The sequence below is a fragment of the Patiria miniata genome, unplaced genomic scaffold (genome assembly GCF_015706575.1).
Source record: "Patiria miniata isolate m_02_andy unplaced genomic scaffold, ASM1570657v1 HiC_scaffold_27, whole genome shotgun sequence".
NCBI classification, from domain to species: Eukaryota; Metazoa; Echinodermata; class Asteroidea; order Valvatida; family Asterinidae; genus Patiria; species Patiria miniata.
Window position 1 is genome coordinate 1129510 of NW_024037066.1, and position 18915 is coordinate 1148424.

Consider the following 18915-nt stretch of genomic DNA (forward strand, 5'->3'; position numbering starts at 1 on the left):
TCAATTGAGCTGATCCTTGCCCATTTTTGGTGATTTCTTAACATGTTTCTTTGAGCACCAACATGGTTGTCTATTTGAAAACCATTCTCACATGTTTCTTTGAAATACTCAATTCAGTGCACATGAAATGCCTTTTCATTGCTTAAATGTTCTACATTCAAGTCAAGATCAGTTGCTCAAAGTGAAGATCAGGGACCAATTTCACGGTGCTGCTAAGCACAAACAATTTGCTTGGCACAAAAAAGTATGGCTTATAAAAGCAGGTCACCAGCCAAAACTCCACGTGATGTATATTGCTCGTGATTAGCATTGAGCTGTTGTATGCTTTAGCGTGAAAATCACATGGAGTTTTGGCTGGTAACCTGCTTTTATAAACCAGACTTTTTTTTGTGCTGAGCAAATTTTTGTGCTTAGCAGCGCCGTGAAATTGGGCCCAGGTTAGCACCGAATTTGGAAGAAAACAATCATGGAATGTGGTTTCAATATACTAAAAAAATAGCGCCCTCATTCGCTGTTTTCTCAAAATGTTATAATCAATTAAGCTTAAAGGTAGAGTACATGTAGATCATTTGCAGCTATCCAAAAAGTGACTGACAAAATTATTGTTAAATAACTTTGTTTAAAGATAGTAATGGCACCAAACTCCCTGTGAAATTATTCGTTCTGGCATGCTGTCATTTTGGAGAAAACAATAAAAGAAGGCAATTTCCAAAGATGCGTCAAGCGATGCATTTGTGGAAATTTCCGTTAGTAGTTTGATTTTAATTCGGCGAAGGCTTGAATGGGTGCGCGCACAAGCGTTAACACGACGCACAGGCGCGCGCAGTTACCATTATTTGTCGGTTCAGTCCGTGACATTGCATAGCTGCAATCGACTGAATGAGAACATGTCTGATTTCGGGCGCAATTCAAAACATGACTCGGCAACTTTCGATTTGAAATCAAGATCCTAGAATATTGTTTTCTCGGAATATACAGCATTCACTGAGCTAAAACTTCATCAGGTTAGTTGTTAAGCACCCTTCTTTAGATTTTGAGCACTTTTGTTGCTTCAAACGAAGGAAAAAAAAATGCAAAAATGACAAATAATATACTCTACCTTTAAATTCTTCAGGTTAGTTGTTATCCACCCTTCCAAAGACTGAGCAGTTTTGTAATTTTGAATGAAAAAAAAATGCACAAATGACAAATGATCATATGTACCTTATGACCTGCGTTTTCCCCAGGTTGCCAAACTTCAACGGGCATCATTGAAAGAGCCAGTCAAGGTGGAGGTATCCAGCAAGTATGACACGGTGGAGAAACTGCAGCAGTTTTATGTCTTCATACCAGCCAAGTACAAGGTAAGCCAGTTAAATCAATCAATTGTGAACGGATCCCACGAAATGAGTCTTAACCCCTTAAGCACGGGTTATAATGGGGACATTCCTCCACACATAGAGCAAGTGGCCCGCATGACTGCACAGCCTTTGTGTGGTAGCGGGACTGCACAAAAGCAGCAGCTGTGGAACTACCCACTAGCCGTGTGCCACGGCATACCACAGCTGGCAACTGCATTCCAATGAGGATTAGCGGCCGCGGCCATGACCGCTTCCCGAGCGCATGGGGTTAAGGACAATTTTCACTTTTTAGGTTTTTCACTTACAGTCAGACACAGATAATTTGTGATTCCTTGTGATGTATCAATAAAGTCCCAATGCTGGTGAAAATATTGATTGTTGCTAGTGTTGTTTTCAATTGTGTAAGAATGTGTCAAAAAAGGCCAATTCCTCAAAAGTACCTCTGGCGACTTGTAACGCATTTTGGGTGCGTTCATTTAGCTCACCCGGGTCGACAGGGGTCAGCCCTGTGCCGTTCAATGAGCTCTGACGTCATTCTCGGAGCTCACTCGGGTCAGCCACCGCATGAGTTGGAAAGCACACATAACCGATAGTATGGGAACTGGGCACCCTATTGAAGTAAAACATGGGTACCCTGGTACCCGTAAAAGACAGTCTTATCAAAACTGAAGACGACAAAAGCTGCGACCTGCAGCCGATTTCACGAAACCTTACGCAATGGTTCACTTATAGACACATTTCACGAAAGTCTGATAGTGCGTAGGTCCGCAACTTGAGTAAGTCCGTGGCACATGAAAATTATCGCGAGCATAGTTTTAATCTCTTTCACCAGTCGTAAATGGAGTGTGTCTGCGGTAGAAACACCTAGGCCAACACTGATTGGAGTCTTTTCAGGCTGGATAAAAGGCTAAACATTGACCTGTGACATGGAAAAAAAATCACTGCGTCACACGGTAAAAACAGAGTGTGGTGCGTGTGTGATATTGCTGGCCGGGTATGGTTAGCTACACGAACAATCCAATGGAAGAACTCCAACATGTTGTGTGATTTTCTGACGTTTCAGATTTAGTTGTACAAAATGCAATGCTTTAAAAATCCTGATGAATATCTTGAGGATGGCGAAGAGAGCATAAGTGATACACTTCATTGACAGTTGTTTGAAGAAAAAAACCGATGCTGCCCGAGTTTAGCAAACATGGACATGATTGAGTGGCATCATGAATGGTGCCCTCTTGTCTTTCTGACTTTTTTCCTCGACTTTCTCAAGTAAGAAGTGAAATTCTTTGTTAGTTCTTTGTTGATGAGTCTTTTACTCTAACCGTAATTCAGGAATTTTATTTTTGTGAGAACAATGCAAAATGTTCTCAACGTAAATTTTCATTTAGATCTAAAATAAAACAGGAGGCGATGTCAGGAAATTGGGCATGAAGTGTATTGTACATACCTACATGTACATGTGTAGCTGCAGCGCGGCCCAGATTTCGGACATATATTTTTGTTCAGCCTATTTCCGATTTTTTCTTCATATGCCAGTTTCATCTCTGGTGTAAAGAGTAGAGTAAGGCCAAAAAAAAAAATATTCGGTCTCTGGTCAGACCAAAGTTCCGGAATTGACGCGGCCACGCGGCTTTTTTTTTTTTTTGCTTTTTTTTTTTTCTTCAAGCTTGGATTGTACAGACAAGGTGGGTAATATTTTGCTTTTTTGGTGTCCTCATGTACATTGGTGTCCTCCATAATTTGCCTTGGTGCTTTTGATCATTTGCCTTGGTGCAATTTCCCATTCCTTGGTGCTCTTTGGTAAAAAAAAATTGAGGAGGTGCGGAAATAGAGGGCGCTGTTGGAGCTACCGCGGAACATTTTGGAAAAAAAAAGATCGACGCGCATGATTAAAATCGACGCGCGCGCTGACCAGAGTCCTACTTAATTTTTTTTTGGCCTAACAGTTAAATTTTTATGTATTTTTTTTAAAGCCAGGAAGTGCCTTGTTTTAGAATAGATTGTCAAATTACTTGAAATGTTCTGTTTCACAGTGAAACACAAGTGTCGTTGATTTTCATCCAGATACCTGTCATTTTTTTTTGGATTGTTTCTTTTATTTTTAGGACTGCTACTTAGTGTACATCTTGAATGAGTTGGCTGGCAACAACTTCATGGTGTTCTGCAGCACATGCAACAACACACAGCGAGTGGCGCTCATGTTGCGCAACCTGGGCATGACGGCCATTCCATTGCACGGGCAAATGTCACAGGTATGTTGAATCATAACTTAAAGCCAGAGTCCATCATTTGCAGCTATCCAATAAGTAATTATTGTTGAAAAACATACTTAGTTGAAAGATAGAAAGGGACCTAACTGCCTGTGTAATTACTCTTTCTGGCAAGCTGTCATTTTGAAGAAATTATCGAAAAAAGGCCTTTTCCAACGGTGTGTCTTAAGACCATCACAAGTCAATTGCCAGCCAATCACATGTCAATCACAAATCATTGCCAATCAATCACAAGTCCATCACAAGGCCATCACAAGTCCACCACAAGTCCATCACAAGTCATTGCAAGTCTATCACAAGTCCATCACAAGGCCATCACAAGTCCACCACAAGTCCATCACAAGTCATTGCAAGTCTATCACAAGTCCATCACAAGTCCATCACAAGTCCATCACAAGTCCATCACAAGTTCATCACAAGTCTGTCACAAGTCCTCACAAGTCCATCACAAGTCCATCACAAGTCCATCACAAGTCCATCACAAGTCTATCACAAGTCCATCACAAGTCCATCACAAGTCCACCACAAGTCATTGCAAGTCTATCACAAGTCCATCACAAGTCCATCACAAGTCCATCACAAGTCCATCACAAGTCTATCACAAGTCCATCACAAGTCCATCACAAGTCATTGCAAGTCCATCACAAGTCCATCACAAGTCCATCACGAGTCCATCACAAGTTCATCACAAGTCTGTCACAAGTCCTCACAAGTCCATCACAAGTCCATCACAAGTCCATCACAAGTCTGTCACAAGTCCATCACTAGGCTATCACAAGTCTATCACAAGTCCATCACAAGTCCACCACAAGTCATTGCAAGTCCATCACAAGTCCATCACAAGTCCATCACAAGTCATCACAAGTCCATCACAAGTCCATCACAAGTCCTCACAAGTCCATCACAAGTCCATCACAAGTCATTGCAAGTCCACCACAAGTCCATCACAAGTCCATCGCAAGTCTATCACCAGTCCATCACAAGTCCATCACAAGTCCGTCACAAGTCCATCGCAAGTCTATCACAAGTCCTCACAAGTCCATCACAAGTCCATCGCAAGTCCATCACAAGTCCTCACAAGTCCATCACAAGTCCATCACAAGTCATTGCAAGTCCATCACAAGTCCATCACAAGTCATTGCAAGTCTATCACAAGTCCATCACAAGTCTATCACAAGTCTATCACAAGTCCATCACAAGTCCATCACAAGTCATTGCAAGTCTATCACAAGTCCATCACAAGTACATGTATGTGGGCAATTCTACACAAATGGGCCCAAAAGTGTGACATTTGAGAAGACCTTTAAGTTTTGATGATAAAACTACGATCTTGGTCTCTCAATTTTTGCTGTAAACATTGCAAGCTTTAAACAAATATCCTCACCTGCAAATGATATAACTGGTTTTGTATTTTAGGAAATATGGTGGATATTGTTTTAAAAAGTGTTACGTATGTAACGAAGGACAGACATTTGAGATAAAGTCACAAAGTAAGCATAAAATTTAATGATCCCGTAATGTGGACTTATTTAAGAAGATGTACCCTGGAGGAATGCTATCAAGTCAAAACCTAGAAAACTCAGAGTCAATGTGAAGAATTATTTGATATTTTATAATCAGGATTTATACGTACGAACAGACTGGACATTTGTCACAAAATGTCTGTCCCTGGTCGTACATAACCCTAATCACATCATAACTTTGAAGCCAGTGCAAAAACTGTAATATTTTCGCCCAAGTAACCGACTCACCGAGCCAGTTACTAAAGTATCCCATAAGGCCATGCAATCGACATGGCTGCCAACGTGACGTCTGGCGGGTGCCTTAGGCCGGCCGTGTCCGAAACGGGCTTCCAGAGCTACGGCTTCGTCTATTGTCAGCGCGTCCCCGCGTATTTTCAATGGGCGTGGACCTAGATCTAGCTCTAGACAGTTGATTCGGATGCGCAGCCTGTGTCATATCAAAGTGCAACTTTCCAGCTCTTGCACAAAACTTTACCCGAAACCGTTCGTTTATTTAGCTCCACTGCGCATGTCTGTCATCACTTGAGGAGCCAGGCACATGTGAGCTGGGGGAAGTTATCGAACGCACTCATTGCAATCTTTCACGAGGGTAGTCCATTTCAGTTTAAGAAAACTTCATTGTTGAATCGCCCAAATTGTGAACTGCCTGAATTGCAAGTTATGGAATGGACATCAATTGTATTGTTTTTTTTGTTTTTTCTTGGTTGCTCCTTTAGTCCAAGAGGTTAGGAACGCTGAATAAATTTAAAGGGAAGAGCAGATCCATCTTGATTGCAACTGACGTAGCCAGCAGGTAAGTTTGTCGTGTCAAATAATGACCCTTCACCATAAAATAAGAATCAAGTTGCGAAGTGTGATCAGCACCCGATTTCACAAAGCGCTGTGACACGTTGCAACCCAAGTTACGGGGTGTTACACGTTGCAACTCGCGACGCGTCATATGATCCATTAAACGAAACTTTCAATGTGTTGAACGCGTCGAAAGTTCCTTGACAACAGCTTAAAACGCGTCACACATTACGACTTGTCTAGTGCAGAGATGCCACTTTTCAGGTTTAAACCTGAATTCAGGTTTTTTTTCAAAAAGTGTGACAAATTAAAAGTGCTGGATTTGGTCTGAAACATCCAGAAAACACATTTTTGAAAGGGGGTAAGGGTAGTTTCAGCTTTTTTAGTAGTGTTTCAGGCTTTTTATTGATATATTTGTGGCATTATTGATATATTTGAAGCGTCCTTTTCTTAGCCAGTTTTATGCCATAAGAACACATAAACGAGACTATAATACTGAGACAATGTGTGTAATGTGTGTAATGTGTGTAAACAGAAAATGCATTGAATAATTATGAATTAGCCTGGAATATTGCAGTTGAAATTTCAAAGTGGCTATTTAGTCCACTGAGAGCTTGTTTTCCTTTAAAAATGCATCACACGTCCACCATTTGGTATTACGTTTTGTTGAATATCAGACCACTATTTACTGTACACTTATTCATTATATAAAATAGTCACCGAGTTGTGCTATAAATACACCTGTGACGCGTCCTAAAATACAACGTGTTTTGTGAAACGGATGGCAGGACGCGTCGCAGCTGCCAGGCATCGTAGGGATACGACGTGTCAAAGCGCTTCGATGCATCGTAAGTTACGATGAGTTGCACGAAATAAGCCTCTGCAATTTTACCCTTTCCTTACCATGGGCGACTTTTGTCGACAAGAACTACCCCCCCCCCCCCTGCTGGTTCCCATGGGCAACTTTAGTCGACCAGGAAACCACACTCAAAACACCCTCAACACAGATACAGTCACTACTTTTCAGAAAGTCGGTATGTTGATATGTTTGGCCGCCCATACATCAACCATGGGCAACCATACATCAACCATGAAGTGTTGAGGACTGAAAGGGTTGATCCATTTTGTAAATAGTTATCATACTCTGTGGAATAGTTATTCAACAGTCCCCAAGTTGCAACGTTGTCCTCATGAACGTTTGTTCTTGACCTGGCAACTATGCCAGGTCGAGAACAAACTATCATATCTCCTTCCATTTTTTTAGCTGTAGCATGTGCAAATTCAATCGCCGACGACTAAATTTTTTTCTGTCGGACGCCAGTTCACAAAGAAGGCCTATATGATGAGTTAAACCTGAAAAAGTTCAGGATAGATTGAAGGGCAAAAAACCTGCAACTTTACATGCAAAAAAATTTACAAAATGTCAAACATTATGATGCAATCCCTTTTCCAAAATAAAATTGAAAAATATGAGATAAAATACATTAGTCCTATTTCTGTTCTGATTTCAAATATTCACATTTTGGCAACGTCCTATATCAGGGTTCCAAATTAGCGGTAGCCCGCTAGCCAAATGTTAGTCAAAACAGCGGCGGGCTAGTCAAACTATTCCTTAAGTAGCCCGGCTGGCGAGTCAAAAATTATTGGGATACGGCAAAGAGGAATGTACAGGAAGAAATAAATCATTAAATTCAGAAAGAAAACCCCATCAATTTGTGTCTGATTTAATCAACTGTTTTATAAGGAAAAATTATTGCCTCAGAATTGAGCCTGAAAATACGCCATTTTGTATTTGAGGTCAGAAAAACATGCAGGCTAGTTCAGAGTCCATTTCAGTAGCCCGGCTGGCTAGTGAACAAAAAAGTTAAGGTCGAACCCTGTATATGAAATAGGTTTTTTTTGGCCTGATATTTCAGCGTTTCAAACTCAACAAACGCGACTCTCCAGTTTATTTTGAATTCAGAACAGAAAGAGAAAAATGATCATGAAATTCGGGCTTTGCAGTAGAGCCATTTTAATAATGTATAAAAAATGCACCAGTTGGGTTTTGATGAGTGTCTGTATGCATTAGGCCAAAAAAAAAAATAGTTCTGCTTCCGATTACATGCCTTTCAAAAATAGGGTCGGTCGGTCGGTCGTTTTTTTTTTTTGCCAATTTTTTTTATGCAGATTGAATGGGGTATTCAATTATATGCGAAGTTTTAGCCTGAACTATTTCCATTGCACTACGAAAGCTATAAACGAAATGGCAACAAAAAGTGAATAAAACCTACCTTTAATTATTGTCAATATATTTACGTTCGATAATTAAAAAAAAAATGGAAAATTCAGGTCGTTCGCACCATATGCACAACGCTAGTCAAGACGCGGGGAGCTGGCCAAAACTCCGAGGTGTGTGATGCGTGCGTGTGTGGCGAGCGGCCCACCATGGGCCGACAGACCTGTTTTTACGGTCAAAAATTTCGGAAAACACGCGGCATGTATAACTCGAAATACGAGCAGTGCGATCTCAAAATGAACTCTTGAACACAGAAAATACATACACAGACAAGCTAGATCAATTCTGTAAATTAACTTGCAAAAATGTTCATTCTCCATCGGTGTTTTCTTGGCATTTTTACGATGTCGAATCCGACCAGTTGGCAGTGGCCTGCACTAGCGCGCTATCGGTCGCATAGCTGTGGACTGGTTACCGCATTTTTCCATTTACCGCATTTTTCATTTTCAAATTGGCCCCTGCACGGCGCGGTGGGAACCAGTCGTCGCCATGTGATTAAAGTCACCGTGACATCGAATTGCGAAGTAGTTATATCGCGAAGCGAATTTGTAAAAATAACGTAGGTTTCTTTTGAAAAAAAGCGAATGTAAGTAAGAAAACAAATAAATACAAGCATTTTTTGATGCAAAAGGGTTGTTGAGAGGTATTTTGTGAAGACAGAAAGACAACAAGATTTTATTTTTATTTATTCCCTTTTTTTTTTTTTTTTTTTTTTTTTGGAATTGCAGATAAAATTTTTAGGGTCGCAGCCTAAAAATAGGGTCGGTCGGGTAACCGGAAGCAGAACTATTCTTTTTTTTGGCCGTATATTTACACGCACACGTTATGTCAGGTTTGATGACATCATCAATTAAAATGATATCGGTTTAGTTCTTGTGTTCATCATGAAAAGAAAAGAACTTCTGAAAATATTGAAATAATAATGTTTTGTGTGTGAAACATCTAATAGGTCATCAGCTTGGGGGTTTGGTCAGTATCAAATCAGGGCATAAATGATTATAGTGCGCATGCGCAAGGTATACCGCCCCTGGAGTGGTAACAAGCATTTTGATGGACATTTTGGAAAAAGAGGATAACACCTAAAAAGCTGCCACCACTGCAATGCTATCACATACTTTCCAACTCTGTGGAGGTGTATACCTTGCCAAAAATCGCTATGACGATTATTCCCCTCATTTGATACCGTTTGTTCAAATTTTGGACCGAGGCTGATGGCCTATAACTTCCGGGTTGAAGACGCAGTATCCCGGTATTGAAAAAAATAAATGCAAAAACACTGTAAAATACAGAGGTGGTATTTTCGAAATCTTCAGGCAGTGCAGAAAAGATATTTCTCTCAAACTATCTGAACCATGACATGTTCGTGAGATTATGAACTTACGCAACGATTGTGGCGGCATGGGAGTTATGTCATGCTTGATGCTTGACGCAAAAGCAATGGACTTTGACCATGACAATGGTGACAAAGTTGTTTACGATCTTTCAATACATTTAGGGGCAATTGTTAATACTTTTCCCGGGAAGGTTTTTTGTTTTTTTCATTTTAAAGTTTCATTCACGTTGCTAACGTTTTGTACTGAACCTTAACAAATAGCAAGGTTCATGCTGCGGCTACACACATCCCCAACCTCATGGGAACGGGACCGGCTTTCATTTAAACTAGTCATGCTCTACGCCAATTCCTGTGTCTTTTCACTTTAATGACATGTCCATGATACATGTATTATTAACTTGCACAATTGTGGCGCCAGTGGAGTTCTGCCGTGATGGATGCTTTGACTCAAAATGACAATGGTGGCTAAGTTGTTTATGCTTACCAGCGGTTACACATGCCCTGTCTCAAAGGAATGGGACCGGCCTTCATTTAAACTAGTCATGCTGTACGACAATTCCAGTGTATTTTCGCTTTAATAAAAAAAGGTACTCATGCTTAACCCTCTGCAAGTTTTTCCTCATAAAAAACTAGACTGATGAAATATCCTTGATTCGCCACAAAATTGCCATCTGCCAATCATAAAGATGAAATTGGTCCTTTAGGACAAAACAAAAAGTCTCCGGTTTCTGGTATGCGCGCGCGTCGCCGTAGCCATGCGCGTCGGCAAAATGAAAAAAAAATTTTCAATGAAAGATGATGTCTCAAACCGCCAAACTCACTGGTTTGACTGGAATTCTGCTGCTGCACAATTTTAACGTGTTTTTAGATTAGGTTATGGTCGAGAATAAGCTTTATGTGACCTCTCTGGACTCCCATATATTTGCACTAAGTTTAGTCGGGCACCATTTGCAGTCATCAGCACACATTTGAAGCAAAAAAATCAGGTAAAAACACAAAAAAAAGCCGCGTCACCGCACCACTTTTTGGGCAAGCTCCATACCAGAAACCGGAGACTTTTTTGGGGGGCCTTAGCCTTTTATATTTGCCATTCCCTGTATCAGACAAAATAACACTGCAAATACAACTAGAGCTACATCGTTTGTTGAGTTAGAACTATTTTATTGGTCAGTTAAGTTGTGAATATTTTTAAGAACAGAAACTCATCCATTTTCAGTGGAACCATTTGTTTTCACATGAACAAAAAAGCATCCTTTCAAGTCCAGACATGATAAACATTCATCATACCAGAGTTGTAACGAGTCACTGATTTTTTTTACTGGAGTCGAGTCGAGTCATTAAGTCAAGAAAGTCGAGTCAAGTCTAGTCACAGTGCGTAGTCCAGTCGAGTCAAGTATTTAGCTCGAGTCAATTCGAGTCACAAATATTTGAACACCATAAAATTAAAAAAAAACAAGACAGAAAGTCACTTTTTTTGGCAATTTTAATTTTACATTCGGGCTACTACATGTGTTGATACCACATTTGACTTTTAATGAGAATAAAAAGGGGGTGCCAGCTGATCGCCATTCAACTAAGGGGGACACTGATCAATCCACAAAGGTATATGTATGCATGATTTGTGAACATTCTAACCTGACGTGAACAAAAAAACGGCACCAGCATAAGTCATTGCAAATATTTTTTGCAAAGTTTTACTTTAATTTTTGGGACTTAAGTCTCATTAGCCTTCCTCGAGTCGAGTCATTCTGATGAGGGACTCGAGTCATTTGCTCGCAGTGACTCAAGTCAAGTCGAGTCATTTGCCCTGAGGGACTCGAGTCGGACTCGAGTCGAGTCATGGACTCAAGTCATTACAACTCTGCGTCAAACAGTGAAAATAACTTTGAAAATATGGAAATTGTAATGAATATTTAAGTGTATGTGTGCTAATAACACTTAACTTCCGGTTCCGATTTGAATTTAAAGGAAAGAAAACTGATCATGTACAAATTCTCCCTACAATAACTTCCGGTCAGATGACGTAATGATTCTGAAACCTCACAGTCCTTTGAGATTGTACAAAGAATATTTAGGGGTAATGTGATAAGTATACTTTTTAAATTCAAATTTCCTCTAGATCTTTGATGTCCTTTTAAAAATGACGTCATCATGCCAATTTTTGTGATTGACATTCCTCACTGATTATTTATCAGCGCAGCGTTTACAAAAAGAGCATATTTGGAGTCGTCAACAGCGTATTTTTTGGGAAGCACGTACTTTTCCGCGTATATACCTATTGTTTTGGTTTTAGACCAGTTCTAGGAGGGTTTATACAAATGAGTAGGAGTCCTTTGCAGTGGCGTCGCCAAGGGGGGGCCAGGGGGAGCACGTGCCCCCCCTGGAAAACCTAGTGCCCCCCCGAGTGCCCCCCCATCAAATGCTGGTGCCCCCTATATCCTCTGCAAAATTCTGCGCGTTGTTAAAATCATTACCTCAAAAATAGCAATTTCTGGAGATATCTTCAGATCGAATTTAGCATCAAATGTGGCACCATTTTGCATCTAGCCCATCCTCCGTATGCGAAAATTTTCCAAAGGGGAGGGGGGTACCCCCTCCCCTTAGACCCCTCCCCCAGGACGGCGATCCGTATCCACCTAAGTGCCCCCCCCCCCCCATCATATGCTGGTGCCCCCTATATACTCTGCAAAATTCTGCACGTTGTTAAAATCATTACCTCAAAAATAGCAATTTCTGGAGATATCTTCAGATCGAATTTAGCATCAAATGTGGCACCATTTTGCATCTAGCCCATCCTCCGTATGCGAAAATTAGACCCCTCCCCCAGGACGGCGATCCGTATCCACCTAAGTGCCCCCCCCCCCATCATATGCTGGTGCCCCCCCCCCCCCCCCCTGTGCCCCCCCAGACTGAAAAGTCTGGTGACGCCACTGGTCCTTTGCACATTGTACACACTAAAACACCGCAGACATGAGTTAAAAATATTCGGGGGGGGGGGTGCGCACTATAGCAAACAAAAGAAGACAAAGACTTGCGAATGAATTTCAAATCTTTCTAGATACCATGTTTCTACCAAAATGAAAGAAAGAATACAAAAAAAACTAAAAACTAACAGGAAACCATGACAAACGAAAAATACAAAGCCAAAAAAAAAAAAAAAAAAAAAATCACTTTACTAAGAACAAGCACTGGGAATCCACGTCTTCAAACTCAAGTGGCTGGCAGTTCAGTGTCAAAATTACCAAATAAAAAAGGAAATATCCAAAGTGAACTTTACAAAATGCAAATTACTATACAGTCGACTCTCGTTAGTACAAACTCTGTTTTAAAGGGAAAATACAACATTTGCAAACATCAAAAAATAAAACTACCAAATCATTTTGAAATACCTTGCTGAACTGTTAGTGAATGACAGTGTAAAGCATCCTGTAAAATCATGGCACCTGGTATACCGTCATTTTCAAGAAAAGTGGTATTTTTGTATCAATTTCCAACGCTGGTCAGCCGATCAGCGTTGGAAAAAACTGGCTTTTTTTCCGAATACTGGCCCCAATTGACCATCGCACTTGTTTGCAATCGATTACACACCTATGAACGAGTACAAGCCAGCTAGACTGGTTCCCTGACCTTACAATTCCCCAATGTATGTAAACTGCTCTGTTTCTTCTTATATGGAGTCAGGGAACCAGACTACAGGAAAGTGATTGTTTTTCTTGGGTTTTATAGCATTTTTGAACCCAAAACCTCAAAAAAGTCAGTGTAACTATATTTGTTATATATTTCCAACCCCCCAATTCCATCCATTTCTGAAAATTACAGCAAAAGCAAATGATGTATATTCCCTTTAACACAAAATTCTTGTTATAACAAACATAAAGCCTTGGTCTCGCCTGTGCATTTATGTGCACAATGAATGGGACTGATGTTCCTCTTAATACAAAATTCTGATATAACAAACAATTTGGCTAGGTCTGAACGAGTTTGTTATAACGAGACTCGACTGTACTAAGAACTAGCACTGGGAATCCATGTCTTCAAACTCAAGTGGCTGGCAGTTCAGTGTCAAAATTACCAAGAAAAACCCCCAAAATATCCAAAGTGAACTTTAGAAAATGCAAATTACTATACTAAGAACAAGCACTGGGAATCCATGTCTTCAAACTCAAGTGGCTGGCAGTTCAGTGTAAAAATTACCAAGTAAAAAAAGAAATATCCAAAGTGAACTTTAGAAAATGCAAATTACTGTACTAAGAACAAGCACTGGGAATCCATGTCTTCAAACTCAAGTGGCTGGCAGTTCAGTGTCAAAATTACTAAGAAAAAAACCCAAAATATCCAAAGTGAACTTTAGAAAATGCAAATTACTATACTAAGAACAAGCACTGGGAATCCATGTCTTCAAACTCAAGTGGCTGGCAGTTCAGTGTCAAAATTACCAAGAAAAAAACCCAAAATATCCAAAGTGAACTTTAGAAAATGCAAATTACTGTACTAAGAACAAGCACTGGGAATCCATGTCTTCAAACTCAAGTGGCTGGCAGTTCAGTGTCAAAATTACCAAGAAAAAAACCCAAAATATCCAAAGTGAACTTTAGAAAATGCAAATTACTGTACTAAGAACAAGCACTGGGAATCCATGTCTTCAAACTCAAGTGGCTGGCAGTTCAGTGTCAAAATTACCAAGTAAAAAAAGAAATATCCAAAGTGAACTTTAGAAAATGCAAATTACTTTACTAAGAACAAGCACTGGGAATCCATGTCTTCAAACTCAAGTGGCTGGCAGTTCAGTGACAACATTACCAAATAAAAAAAGAAATATCCAAAGTGAACTTTACAAAATGCAAATTACTATACTAAGAACAAGCACTGGGAATCCATGTCTTCAAACTCAAGTGGCTGGCAGTTCAGTGTAAAAATTACCAAGTAAAAAAAGAACTAGAGGTTGTGGTTGTGAACAACCACAGAGCTGTTCCCAGTTTTGATTCTCTATTGGACCGTAAACAAAATGATTTAATGATTAACAAAAAATGAAAGTAATAAATTGAAATTATTACTTTTAAAGATTCCACTTCCGGTACAACCTTTTAAATATTCATGACGTCATAGCATAACAATAATTATGTGCACAGTAATAATAATTCAATTTAAATTGGGAACAGCTAAATATCCAAAGTGAACTTTAGAAAATGCAAATTACTATACTAAGAACAAGCACTGTAGTGAGGTACCTTAGTGAAAAAATCATGACACAGTGGACAAAAGCACAATTTTTTCACTAAAGCATCTCCATGGTATACCTTTTCGAAAAAAAGACGGACGCAAACAATTTGATGATGGGAAGGGCATGTATGACGTCATTATGACGTCATCAGCTAATTATTACATGAAAAAATATAATTGATAATAATCTTCAGAACTACAAACATTACAACAACAAATGTGGTATCAAATTAAAGGGTACAGCAAGCTCTTTCATTTGAGTGGTATGTCATGGGGATGGAATATTAGTTGAGGGTGATTTTGTGGGTCAAAAAAAAACTTTTTTGGTCAAAAGACATGTTTTTAGGCTAAAATCATGGATTTTGGGTAGTCACATTGACACTTTGTTTTAACATGCAAACAGTATGTGGTATTGCGAGTTGTTTTTAAGTTCGAGAGAAAACTTCAAATTCTATGCCAAAAGAGTTTTTGTAATTGATTATTAGTATCATAAATATGTTTAAACTTGTTCCAAAGATAAGTGGAAAAGTGAGGCATCTTATAGCGAGCTACATTAGTAACAAAAATGCTAAGGATCGTTACGTGGTATTTAAAAGCCCCATTTTTTTCACCAAAGCTTTGCCAATGTGTTACCATCAAAAATAGGGTAGGATGCAAAAAATCAGATGACAGGAAGGGTACTTTATGACGTAATAATGACGTCACAATATACTACCAAGCTCGTACAGTAATTAATTGTAGAAAATAAGGTTGTGAAGCGCTGTGATGAGATTCCAAGTAATTAATTTGACAGTTAACAGAGTGGCCGGAAATGGTGATGGTACGTCTTTTTACAATGTATTACAAACAGGGGCCGCCCGATAGTCCGAAGGTCCAATAGTCCGAAGGTTCTTTAGTCAGAAGGTTCGATAGTTCAAATGCACACAATTTCCATAAGAGGGGGTTCGTTAGTCCGAAAATGAAATAAGGTTCGTTAATCCGAACATTTGATGCAATAGTCCGAAGGTTCATTAATCCGAAGGTTCATTAGTCTGAAGGTTTATTTATCCGAAGGTTCGATAGTCCGAATTTAGAATAAGGTTAATCAGTCCGAAGGTTCAATAGTCCGAAACAAAAATAACAAGCCCGCGGGAACGGGGGGTGCTGTGGGTGCTGCAGCACCCCCAACTTTTTGGATTGGGGTGCTGGAATATGCTTCAGCATCCCCTACTCCCGGGCAAAAATGTGTTCCAGCCAGCAGTGTTCTACGACGTTGAAATTGCGCCGCTGCGCTATACATTATGCTTGCTCTACAAATATCTCCTTTGTTTTGTTCGTTTCTAGTTTTGCCGCGGCTAAGCGCGGCGCTTCAAACGTCTAGCACAAAGTGACACTGTAAAATATCAGGAGGAGGTATTTTCTAAATCTTCAGGCAGTGCAGAATCGATATTTCTCTCAATGTATCTAAAATCATGACATGTCTATGATATTTCTGCCATGATGGAAGCTTTGACCCGAAAAAACATAACCTCGGCCATGACAATGGTGGCAAAGTTGATTATGCTTGCCACGATTTTTTTCATTCGATCTTTCAATAGGGGCAAAGTGCATACCTTTCCCCTGAAGATTTTTCTTTTCATTTAAAAGTTTCATTGACGTTGCTAGCATTCTGTACTCAACATTAACAAATAGCAATGTTCACACACATCCCAACCTAATAGGAGTGGGACGGGCTTCCATTGAAACTAGTTCCAGTGTAGTTTTGTTTTAATAAAAGAGTTATTCATGTGTTACCCTCTGCAAGTTTTTTCTCATAAAAACTCAGTAGACCAATAAATCCTTGCCTAGCCCGAAACTTGCCACCTACCGATCATAAACATAAAGATGCAATTTGTCTGTTAGTCTTTTATATTTGCCATTCCCTGTAACAAACAAATAACACTGCAAATATATCAAGAGCTACATCGTTTAGGCCTATGTGAATATTTTTATGAACAGAAATTCACCCGCTTCCAGTGGAACCATTTTGTTTTAACTTGAACAAAAAAACATCCTTTCGGGTTTTATAAGTTTAAGTACATTTGTATATACTTCAGTATATTTCATCACAGTGCATCCAGAATCCAACATTTTCAGGGGCCTTAAAGCAGGCCCCTGGCCCTGTGGCCCCACGCCGTAAGGGCTCGGGAAAATAAAACAAAACATACACGACGGAATTTACTAAATGTAAGAAAGCAGCCTAGCAACAATAATATTTACATGCGATGTCATGCATAATGATACAATTCTTTTTCCAGAATTAAATGAAACAAAGAATGGAGATAAAAATACAGGGTTTTCGACTTTTCAGTACAGTAGAAACGTTATAAGAGCAACAGTATATTCTATACAAAAAGTGAAATAAATTGTCTTTATAATCTCAAAAAACGTTTGCTAAAAAAGTCATATGAAAGTGGCCAGGAATCGCCTCATATTGCACCACAGAGCATCCATATTCCAAAACTTTTAGGGGCCCTTTAAGCCAGGCCGTAAGGGCTTTGCGCTCCGAGTTCGCATTAATTTTGTCCGTCCTTTAGAAATTCCAGCACCCCCTGGCAAAAGTTTGTTCCAGCGGGCTTGAAAATAAGGTTCAATAGTCCGAAGGTTCGATAGTCCGAATTGACAGTAAGGTTCGATAGTCCGAAAAGACACTATGATGGTCCGATGGTCCGAATCGACAGTAAGGTCAGATAGTCCGAATCGACAATAAAGTCCGATAGTCCGAATCAACAGTAAGGTCCGATAGTCCGAAGAGTCATACTGACGAACCGTATTGCCCATTCGGACAATCGAACCTTATTCTCAATTCGGGCTATCGAACCTTTTTCTCAATTCGGACTTTCGAACCCTATCGTCTATTCGGACTATCGAACCTTCGGATTAATTAACCGTATTCTGTTTTCGGACTATCGAACCTTCGGATTATCGAACCTTCGGACTATTGAACCTTTGGACTAACAACCCTTCTGACTAGAGAACCTTCGTACTATCGGGCTGTAACCATTACAAACACAATACCAGTGCAGCAAGTCATGTCCTGCAGTTTGTAAAGGTTTTTAGTTTGGGACGTGAAAAAGACAAACAATTATCCATGATGCACAAGCACAAGTGTGTTTCTCAATTAAATGCACCATCCTTGTCGTTGATGGACCGTCTATCCTATTGAAGTATCCATCAGACATCATATTCTGTGTGACACGAGCAGAGCATTTCTGAAGGTCCACTGTGTGAGTAGTTTATCCTTTCTTGTTATTTTCCACAAAGCTGGATTGCGACTGAGATCGTGCAAATAAATAATCTTTAAAAAAGCTTCATCTGTAGTCTTGTTTATTAATTATTAGAGATTTTGTTAAAAATGAACAGAAGTCTTTGTAGAAATTGTAGATATAATTCATTTTCCGTAAAATATACCTTTGCAAGTTTACAAACTTCCACAAAACGTATTATTTTGCAACATTGGAATGTATAATTGGTTTGAACATTCTACCTTTTTATTGCTTATGTGAACTGTTAATATCGTATTTCAGGACAGTCATCATGGATTGGACTGATTGCATTATCTGCATGCAAACTACACCAGAAAAACTATATGTTGTCCAGAAAAAGGTTTAAATTGTAACGCCGGAGAAGTATATGCTCAATTCCTGGCTAATGTTGAAGGGTTTAGGGCAATAAGTGCATTGCCAGTTGATGTAGAATACGGAGCCGAAAGGACAGTAGAAACTTTTGTGGAAAATAATGCCTCGTGGCATCATTCCTGAGGTAATCATTTATGAGATAATCATGACGTAAGACATTGCATTTTAACAAATCATTGATCACAACAGGGGATAGGAGCGAGGGTCAAATGTACATGTACATACATGTTTAATTTAATACATTAAATTAGAAAACATCCCTCATTTTATCTAAGTATTTGTATTTAAATCTTTTAAAGATAGTCTAAGAACAAAATTGGCAACTGCACTGATTTCCTTGATCTCAGAAACGTATATTAAATGTAAAAAAAAACGATCCATGGCTTATCCTAACTAATATCTAAATTTTAATGTATAAGTGTGTAATGATTAGCCGATGACGTCATAATGATGTCATAAATGGCCCTTCCCATCATCCAATTTTTTGCACCCTACCTTTTTTTCAAAAA

At 39.4% G+C, this 18915-nt stretch overlaps 1 protein-coding gene across 1 annotated transcript in view; it reads left to right on the forward strand.

Annotated features, from left to right (window-relative positions):
- The window catches only part of LOC119734423 (probable ATP-dependent RNA helicase DDX47), a 37152-nt gene that overhangs the window by 9221 nt on the left and 9016 nt on the right, over positions 1 to 18915 (forward strand). Inside the window, exons 7-9 of the mRNA XM_038207923.1 lie at positions 1227 to 1343; positions 3443 to 3589; positions 5847 to 5923. Of these exons, the coding sequence (XP_038063851.1) occupies positions 1227 to 1343; positions 3443 to 3589; positions 5847 to 5923 (341 nt within the window). The remainder of the gene's footprint in view (positions 1 to 1226; positions 1344 to 3442; positions 3590 to 5846; positions 5924 to 18915) is intronic.